The 10,472-nt window shown below is 40.5% G+C and overlaps 1 protein-coding gene across 3 annotated transcripts in view; it reads right to left on the bottom strand.

Moving 5' to 3' along the window:
- Window positions 1–10,472, bottom strand: part of MDM1 (Mdm1 nuclear protein) — a 27,830-nt gene that overhangs the window by 9,390 nt on the left and 7,968 nt on the right. For 2 of the 3 annotated variants that reach the window (XM_023517932.1, XM_003797826.3), the window contains 8 exons: window positions 9,865–10,032; window positions 8,666–8,769; window positions 8,477–8,576; window positions 4,628–4,657; window positions 4,126–4,301; window positions 2,839–3,123; window positions 2,020–2,132; window positions 1,298–1,407 (listed from right to left, as the gene is read on the bottom strand). In XM_023517932.1, coding sequence (XP_023373700.1) covers window positions 1,298–1,407; window positions 2,020–2,132; window positions 2,839–3,123; window positions 4,126–4,301; window positions 4,628–4,657; window positions 8,477–8,576; window positions 8,666–8,769; window positions 9,865–10,032 — 1,086 coding nt within the window. The remainder of the gene's footprint in view (window positions 1–1,297; window positions 1,408–2,019; window positions 2,133–2,838; window positions 3,124–4,125; window positions 4,302–4,627; window positions 4,658–8,476; window positions 8,577–8,665; window positions 8,770–9,864; window positions 10,033–10,472) is intronic. The other variant, XM_003797825.3, reaches the window with a different exon arrangement.

The following is a 10,472-nucleotide window of genomic DNA, read 5'->3' as shown; positions in this document are numbered from 1 at the left end:
CACAGCCCCCAGGTGTCCCCTCTCACTGGCTCAGTGCCCTCCCCAACACCAGCCATGCCCACAGCTCCTGTCCATCTGGACCCACTCCCGTGACAGAACCTCTTCCAGTAGCAACACTCTTCCTACCCATCAAGAGCCTCAACTCCTTGCCAGCAGCCCAACATTACTCTCTACACCCCAAACCCACACAGTCAATTCCTTCTCAACACACTGCTCATGTGTCTAACAGCGTCTCAAATGTAACATGTTTGAAACAGAGCTCTTCCTCTCATGCCATCTTCCCCATCTCAGTTAAATGACAACTCCAACCTTATTGCTCAGGCCAAAAATCTTGAGTTATCCTTGGCTCTCTGTCTCTGCACTTCCAATACGAACCCAGAATCAGGCCCTCACATGACCCTCATGGCCACCACCTGACCCAAATGCCCATCACTTCTTGCCTGGATCGTGTCACTGACTCAGGGCCCTGCTCTTCCTCCCCACTGTCCATTCTCAGTGCAGCAGCCAAAATAACATTGCAGAAACCTGAGCCAAATCCTGTTACTCCTGTGCCCTTCCAATGGCTTCTTACCTTGTTCAGAATAAAATTTAAATCACTGCTGATATACAAAACCCTATACAATTTAGCACCCATTACGTCTCCGAATTAAATGACTGCACTTCTCTCTCAGTTCCAGCTACACTGACCTCCTGGCTGTTCCTACAGGAATCAGCAGCTCCAACCCCAGAGACTCGGCGCTCACTGCTCTCCTTCACTGCACTGCCTCCCCAGACGTGCATGTGGAGCTTCCCCACCACCCAAGGTTCTGCCCAAATGCTGCCCTGGCAGTGAGGACTTCCATGGCCATTCCCTATTCACCTTCCCTGCTTCCTTTTCTGCTTGGCACTCACTACCACCTGAAACACCAGGTGTTCCCTAGCTGTCTGGTCACCATCTGCCCCCACTGGGACGTATGTCGGGGGGCCATGGCCTGGTCTGCTCTGTCCACTGCAGCATGTACAGCGCTAGAGCAGGACCCAGATCAGAGCCGGGACGCAGACTCTACGCAGCAGGTGCTCAGGAGACAGGGTTGTTCATCTTCTCTCTCTTCCTGTGGGGTCAGCACTGAAAAGATCTGAAAGTACAGCACAGAAATGCAATGCCACTGCCAGGAAAAAAATTCAAGCCTCTGCCTTACTAATAGCAGGTGGACAGAATTTTCTAAAATCTGAAATCTAAAATGAAATTCATTTATTTCATTGATCAAAATAATCAGTTCCAGAAAAGATGCTTTCCCCCCAAAATAGAAACATTTACCTTTGTGAAATCACTCTTTGGAGTTTCTAAACAATCCTGAGAGGATATCCTTTTCTTCTCTTCTGGGGCTGGAAGCTTCACCTTAGATGGAGACACTAAAACAGCACCACCTGGAAAAAGGCAGAAGATGACGGTTGTTTTTTCTTTTTTCTGTTTTAGAGCAGGGGTCCTCGAACTTTTTAAACAGGGGGCCAGTTCACTGTCTCTCAGACCGTTGGAGGGCCAGACTGCAGGCCCCAGGACAAGTCAGCTGCTAAGCAGGACAGGCAGCGGCAGCAAAAACACCCAGTGGGCCGGATAAATGTCCTCGGTGGGCCACATGTGGCCCGCAGGCCATAGTTTAGGGACACCTGTTTTAGAGACTGGGTCTCGCTCTGTTGATGATGCTGGAGGGCAGTGGCCCAATCATACATGGCTCACTGCAGCCTTGAACTCATAGGTTCAAGCTATCCTCCTGCCTCAGTCTTCAGAGCAGCTGGGACTATAGCCATAAGCCACCATGCCTGGCTCATTTTCTTATTTTTTGTAGAGATGAGGTTTTGCTATGTTGCCCAGACTGGTCTCAAATCCCTGTCCTCAAGTGATGCTCCTGCCTCAGCCTCCCAAAGCACTGGGATTACAGGCATCAGCCACCTCACCAGGCCAGCCCAGCTTCAATTAAACAAAATTATCATGTAGAAAAAAGCAAGTTAAATAAGAATGGCACAGTGATTGCCTATTACCAACAGCTGGAGTAGTAAGATCGTGATGTGTCCTCTGGATTCCACCAAGTTCTCTCAGCTTTGGAGTAGGAAGCCTACCTCCTTTTCCTGAGGAAACAGAAGATGAATCCGACCTACAAATTGAAACAATCTATTATGAAACATTTCCCCAAAAAATTTGATTAAAAATACTTTCACTGTGCAATAATAAAGAATAAAGCTTAAAAGAGAAAGCAATTTTGTTTCTGAAGAAACCACCACCATCCAGTGAAGAGTGAACCCTGAGGAGGAGGAAACTCAGTGGAGTGAGCAGCCCTGAGCAGTGTCCTACAGAGACCGACCCGACCCGCAGCCCCACGCACAGGCTCTGGTCTGTATAAGGAGAGCACCATGACTGGTGGGAGGAAAGACCCACTCCCTGAAGCAGTCTGCACACAGAGCAATAGGGAAATCTTTTTTAAAAAAATATTAGAAAACATTCTTTCCTTTCTTTTTTGGTAGAATCATCTGATATTAAAGAATACCGGTTTTTTTCCCTCTAAACATAAAGAAAGTCATTCTCTCAGGCACGTTTGCAAATCTGACAAATTGTAATTATCAGACACAAATCAAAACAATCCTAACTTCCTCCCACAGCAGCCCCATCAGTGCTCTCCTGCTCAGTTACCCTCAGCAATAAACACCTGAGTGAACAGAGCCAGCCAGCAATGCCCACTTTGTGGCACTGAACTGAAATCTGCTCTTTATTAGTCATGAACCAAAAGTGTAAACCACTATCCTTAGAGACAAAACAAAATACAAAACAATGCTCCTCCACACTGAGTAGCCCCGAGCTCTCACCCTTCTTTTGACTCATCTGCCTTCGAGTCCTCCGGCTCTCCTACAGACGCCTGCTTGTCCCTCTCCCCATCCTGCTCCTCCTCTTCCTCTCTGGGCTGTGTCTGCAGGTCCTCCCCGGCATTCTCTGCATCCCAAGCCAGCCGCCTTCGGACAGGTGCAGTGGGCACATCTGACATACCCACTTTCTCCATGGGAGTTTTCTGGGGCTCTTCTTCCAAGAAATGTTTTTTTTCTTCTAGTTTTGTCGGAGGACATTTCTGTAAAATCTTATGGCTTGTAGTATCTCTGCATAACAAAGCAAATTTTATTTTAAATTTGAGTAGTTTGCATTTTCTAGTTTATACTAATCATAGGAAGTCTATCATTTCCTCCCACAGTTGACTATTCCATGCATTTTCCTCAGATCCTGCCTTGCCCAGGTAATGAACAAAGAGATCAACTGAGAGTTCATTTTCTATTAGTAACACATAGCAAACAAAAGTTACAATCTGAAGTTTCTATTAAAATATCCCAAATCAAATTTGTTTATCTTCTCTTACTCCCCCTTTTACATATGTGCCTGTCCCTCTGCTGATAGAACCACCCCTCAACTAACTGGCTTTACACACATAAGCCAAGGCCCAACTTGTGCAATTACTCAGCTAACATTTGTGCAAAAACACAAGTGCATCTGTAGTCAAATAAGCTGATTCAAGTTTGATACTTTAGAGTCATCTTTTAAGCACATTATTAAAGAACAGATTTGTAATGATTTATAATAAACATAATTAGAATTTATACTGCCTAGATGTGGTATTAATGTACTGTCACAAGTAAACACTATTTTACTTGCTAGAAACTCTTACAAACCATTAAATCATGTTCATTTTAAAACCCAAAACAGGGGCCAGACTCTGTATCTGTCACAAAATCCATTAATAATGATAATAGATATGGATGGACTAATAACTGATATTCTCTGAGTTTTTATGGTTGTGGATTTTTTTGAACTTTTTAAAATTCTTATATATAATCACACAATCATCCCTATCATACTGTTGGGAACAAAGAAATATTATAAACTCAGCCCTTCCAGATTTATATTATGTATTATTTATACCCAAATACATAAAGCAAGTATTTGTTTTATTTTTCATGGAGAATAAACTACAAATAATGAAATAATGTCTGGCACATCTCCACTTGACTAGGGGAAAATTCTGAGTGCTCAAGTCACCTCCTCATGTCATGCTATGATCTAGCCAAGCCACAATACTTTTATACAAACATCCACAAATAAAATCTCACCCAGCAAGATCTAAAGCTCTGATGTTGCTACTAATGGTTCCTTCTGAGCTTGTTGTTGAGGAGACATCCCAACAGCGGTTGTTATCAGACAGAATCTGATTCAGATGGTCCCGAGAAAAATGCGTTCCCTGAACGCGTTTCCTATAAAACTCAGCCTTCTCTCTCAGTTCTTTAACCTGTGCGAGAGCGAATGTCATCCGTTACTATAAATGCTCCTTCACAAACATCACCAAGTAGCATGTCACAAACACTGCACAGATACAGACAGGGACCACGGGAACAACAGGCAAAGTAGCGGCGTACAGTCACCAGACTATGTGCGTTTAAGCAGAAATGAAAACAATCAAGCTAAAGCACGATGTGGTTATTTTATTTCAGACCAGCAGGCAGTAAGAAATTCATAGCAGCTAAGAAAAATAATGACACCTGCTTTTCACTCCAACTAAAATTACAAAAGTACTTATGCATTATTAGGGTTTTTAATAACTCAAAAGCAACCAACCTCCGCATACCACACGGCATTTAGAGAACCCTAGGGAAGGAATACAGAAACACACTTAATGACAGGTTAATGCCATTAATTGAATATTAATGGAAATCAATGAAATACTTTATATTCCCCCTTCTAAGCATATACTAAACTTGTATATGTTTTCAATCAATATTTCTTAGTATTTTTAGTAGTATTTAATTCAGTAACCACGATTTTCTTAAAATCAGCCCCATTCTTAGATGGCTAGGATGCTGTCGATGATCTGAATCTAAGTGCTGTTCCCACTCCCGCCTCTGGGGGAGCAGCTTTACACACTCCCGCCTCTGGGGGAGCAGCTTTACACACAGCTGCTGCTGCTACAGAAGCCCCTTCTGAGAGACCTCTGAGGTGTCCCTCTCCAAATTCTTCAACATTCCCTTGGAGTCAGCAAAACTTCAACTTTTCAAAAATGTACTAAATATATAATTAAAGAGTATCTCCCACAAAGTAATTGTAGTATCGTCAACAAAGTGACAAGATTAAGAAAAGTTCTAATCAACTATTAAGTGATCTGAATTCCCTAATACGCAAGTAACACCTTCACATGAAAAGGAGTCTTCATACCCCTTTGAAGCCCTTTCATTTTATATGTCATACTGCCACCTGCTGGTTTCTCTAAATGTAAAAAGAAATTAAGTTTAAAATTCTGTTTAAAGTCTTTATTCTAGAAAAACTTTTTTATCACAAGGATACAATATTAACATTAAAAGAAGATCAGGATACTGTCTGGTAGAAGTGTCTTCCTTTCACTTAAAGGGTAAAAAAGGCAACTGAAACACAACAATGCAAAAGCAATTGGAGAAATATATTCTCAGCTCCTTAACAAGACACTGTTTGAATGCAAGGATGAAAGGCTTCATCTCTAGGAAATCAGCCAAAGCAAAACACAGCACCTATCACAGCAAAAGGAGCCTCACGGTCCTGGCATTGGTTCACTGCTCCCATGAACCAAATCTGGGAAAATTCCCAAAGCTTGATTTGAAATAGTGTTTTCTTCTCTGCCAAAAAAAGTAAGCTATGCTCATTTATAATTTCTATCAACTCTTATAACTTTAAATAAAATCACTAGCAGAGGCTTTTGCATTTAATGGATAGAACTGGAGCACATGGGTTAGGTCTGTTGAAATTCTGAACAGGGTATTTATTATGAGTGCACAAAAACCTTATCACAAAATGTCTTGAAACAGTTAAGGAGTGCCCCGTGTTTCCTATGTCTCATGGCCACTCCGTCTCTAGAAGGCTCAGCGTCCTTCCTCCTATATGCTCAAAGCCCTTTGTGCACAGTCCCATCGACACTATTCCATTCTATGAGCCTCCTAGATCAGACATTGATGTGTATCAATCTCCTCTCACAGCCTCCTCCTCCACTAAGCCACGAGCTCCTGAGGTGAGGCAAAACGCAGCCTGAGCTAGATATGGCGGCCAAAGGTAAACAAGAACTCCCTGCACGCAGTGAGCTCACAGTCTAACGGAGGAGGCTGACTGCTACACAAAGGATTACAGTATTGATGTGGCCTCTGCCATAATAAACAAATGAAATATAAACGCAAGTAGTTCAGAGGGGTCCTCTCAAGCCTGCAGGTGTATCGGGCAGGCAGGAGGAGCAGCGTACTGGCACATTTTGCCCACATCTGATGGACAGAGGACAGACCACTATCTCCCCCAGGTACACAGTTATCCAGTTTTACTCGTTATCAATTTTATTTAAAAAGCAGGGTGAGACTTCACAGAAATTCTGTAAACTTCAGTTTATTCAGTTTTGTTACTGATATTTAAAACTAAATGGTTTAAACTCACTTTATCAGCAACTTTTAATAATCTTAGTACTTATCTTGTATTTTACAAATATATAATTTAAAATTTCTATAATCCTAAACTAAGATAAAAAATTAGGAGGCTGACATTTCCAAAGTAGTATGTTTTATCATACTAGAAACAGAAAACAATCAACAGTGTGAACTCAATATTAAAAAATAATCCCGGGTGGCACCTATGGCTCAGTGAGTAGGGTGCCAGCCCCATATACCGAGGGTGGTGGGTTAAAACCCGGCCCAGGCCAAATTGCAACAAAAAAAATACCCAGGCGTTGTGGCAGGCACCCATAGTCCCAGCTACTCAGGAGACTGAGGCAAGAGAATTGCTTAAGCCCAAGAGCTAGAGGTTGCCGTGAGCTGTGACACTACGGTACTAAGGGCAACAAAATGAAACTGCCTCTAAAAAAAAAAAAGAAAATGGTCGGGCATTGTGGCGGGCACCTGTGGTCCCAGCTACTCAGGAGGGTGAGGGGAGAGAATCGCCTAAGCCCAAGAGTTGGAGGTTGCTGTGAGCTGTGATACGACAGCACTCTACTGAGGGCGACAAAATAAGACTCTGTCTCTACAAACAAACAAACAAACAATCCCTACCACCAATAACCAGAGCCACTGAAAAGGGTAGGAATGAACCATTGCCAGCTCAGAACACACACACATCCCTTCCTGGGCAAGTAACACTATCAGCTTACATGATATAAACTCTGTAAGTAGAATGTTTTGCATGTCTAAACTTCCTTTCCCAAATTAAGAATTAAACTGAATTGTTTAATACTTACATGAAGAAAATTAAACTCAGAAAACTAGAGATAAAAATAAAAATACCTTTTAACCTAAAAATCACCCCCTTAAAGGAGCAGTCACTTTATCCTCAGTCTTCACAATATCTCTCTCCTATGTGGGACTTTATCCTGAAACATAGGCCTATTTTTGGAAGACACATTACAATAAAATTATCTTAACCAATGTAGTTTAGATGATTGAGATTACCTAACAATCAAGAAAAAGAAAGAAATTTTACAGATTCAGTAATTATTCTGAGGATAGGATCTAAAAATCACAATTGCTAACTATTATTAGAAAAACAATCCTCTAAGGCCAAGCGTGGTGGCTCATATCTGTAATTCTAGCTCTCTAGGACAAGGCAGGTGGATGGCTTGAGCTCAGGAGTTTGACACAGGCCCTGAGACCCCATCTCTACTAAAAATAGAAAAAACTAGCCAGGCATTGCATCAATCACCTGCGGTCCCAGCTCTATGGAGGCTGAGGCAAGAGGATCACTTGAGCCCCAAAATTTGAGGTCACTGGGAGCTCCATTTACAATAATGGGGGACATGGGATGTGTATCAATGTCTGATCTAAACAGAAATGTTTTAATTTAGTTCGTTCTCACAGAAAAGGCAAAAACCTATCAAAATATAGTTTAGAAGACACTAATTGTACAATAAAACCAAAATGTTTATCTTTTGACTATGAGAAGCTAGTAGTACAGCAGCACTTCTCAACTCTGGAATCACCTTCTTCCTCAAACCTTTAATCCCTAGTTTCTCCCCTGTGTCAGGGCACCCCAACACTAGACAGAATTCAGGCCTCTCACAGCACAGGCTAGGCACACACTGACAGCAGGTGCCACTGTCAAATTATTTAATCTTGAAAATTAACAATCAATTGAGAGTACAGAGGTTATAAAATAATCAAATCTATAAAGATATAATTCTATAAGTTGAGTTATTAGCACAATCAAATGTTTGGTAATAAGAAATTTTTTAATTGTAAAAACTCTAATAATTAATAATCAATATTAATCTCTAAGGAACCAGTGGCACAAATAATAAACACACTTATAAATTATTTCTAATACATAACAACTTTCACTTCTTGGTATTTTTAGTGCTATTACTGGATTATATTTCTTTAAACCGTGGTCTCTATTACTAAATGAAACTCATTGTGAAATTAAATTGCTACACAGGTTAAAAGAAACTGTGGTTTATCGAGCAAAACTCACCTGATTTGGCATATTTTCCTTCACACGTGTCCAAACCCCAGCTTTATATAAATATTGAGCTGGGCTCAGAAACTTTGCTCTATATTCAGAATTCACCTTCCTAATAGAAACGAAATGAAAGTAAATATTTCATCATGTTGAACTACCTAACATCTAACTACCATGATATATTCCCATTAAAACACATACCCAAGCCGTTGATGTTTCCAAGGAGTGAGCTTCTTTTTAGGCTGGTTTGAGTCTTTTAATTCCATCTCTTCTTCTAATTGTATAGGATCGTCTGTTTTATCACACTAGAGTGGAAATAACTTAAGTTTTTTATGCTTAAAATATGCATTAAAGTGAACACAGAGATGTTACCAAGTTAGACTTGAATATTGTATTAATTTCTGTTTTTAGACACTTTAACTACAAAAGAATAGAAATCACAAGAAATCAAAAGCAAGTTTTAAAACCAGTATAACTGCTTAGTTTTTTTTTGAAATATAATTCAGGATATAGTTTTATTTTCTAACAGTAAAAATTTTAGAACCTTAGCTAGAGAAGAAAATTTAAAAATTCACAAATACACATCTAAATAAATCACGTAACTATAAACTGAACAGTGATCTTACATTTGCTTTTTGTGCTTTAAATTTGTATTTAATTGTGCTACATAATTAAACATACGTAAGATGAGTAAGTTACCATGTTGCTTTACTAAATAACTTAGCAACATTTTTGTCCCCGAGAATGTCATCGGCCTGAGATATGCATTTATATACAGATCATTTTACTTTCTATTTTAAGACCCATAAAGTATCAGGTATCAACATTCCAGGAGATTTAAAAATAGTATTTATACCCCATTTATCTACAATTTACAATCATTTGCTGCAACTTAAATGGCAAGAATTTCACAGAGAAGTGGCTGTCTGTGTATCCCAAGGTAAGTCATGTGGGTTATACTGGCTATCACCTGGCATGCAGCTTTGGTTTAAATACAGGGGTATGTGCTCACATGTATGTTGAATTTCCATTAATCAAAGTGTTTCTATCACTACTGGTACCCCTGGAGTTGGCACTACTGTAAGGCTATGTGACATTAGACCCAACAGACTTACCTGCTCTATCGACAAGTACCCATCACACTGGATTATCTGTACACATTTATACACCTGTCTCCCACTCGCCCAAAAGCCACTGGGACTCGGCCTGTCTGCCAGCTTTGTGCCCTCAGACCCATCCTGTGCCTGCTTCTAGCAGGTGGCTGAGTGAACATTTGATGAACAAATGAATAAACTAGCTAAAAAAACAAAAAAAAACAAACTCCGATGGTGGTAAGTAAATGTGTAAAATCTAAAATCATGGGGATTTTGTTTTACTGAAGGTTAAGAGTTGATGAATACCTTTTTTTCAGGAGATATGGTTTCAAGATTTCTGTTTTCTCTCAAAGCATTTCTTGATTTTGGTTCTTTCATCGGAGATAAACCCTTGAAATTCCTTTTGTATTCAGTTTCATGGATAATTGAGTTACCTTTGAATTGTGGAACAAATTTGCTTTTATTGTAGAAAACCTTAAAACAAAAATTATTTTAATTTAGTTGGTTAAACATGGAGAACTTCAACCTTCAATTTGCTTAAGAAAACTTATATATAAAGTTGAATTACAGCACACAAAAACAGCAAAATCATAGGATTGTTTGTGATTCCATTTCATATCTAACATCAAAAGTCAACTTTCCAGGCTGTTTTGAATAGTAGTTATTGTGACTGAAATAAATAACCATCCTGTGAGCTGTTCTCCTTCGTGTGCCTCCTCTCTCCTTAGTTTGCTAACAGGACAAGTAACATACGGGTATGTCAACAGCATGACCCTGAGCCAGCTGTCGGCAGCTCTGACACTGCAGCATGACCCTGAACCAGCTGTCGGCAGCTCTGACGCTGCAGCATGACCCTGAGCCAGCTGTCGGCAGCTCTGACGCTGCAGCATGACCCTGAGCCAGCTGTCGGCAGC

Source organism: Otolemur garnettii, unplaced genomic scaffold, assembly GCF_000181295.1.
Source record: "Otolemur garnettii isolate 467f Iridium unplaced genomic scaffold, OtoGar3 scaffold00125, whole genome shotgun sequence".
NCBI lineage: Eukaryota > Metazoa > Chordata > Mammalia > Primates > Galagidae > Otolemur > Otolemur garnettii.
The sequence above is the reverse complement of the archived record's forward strand: the minus strand, read 5'-3'. Positions and strand labels throughout refer to the sequence as shown.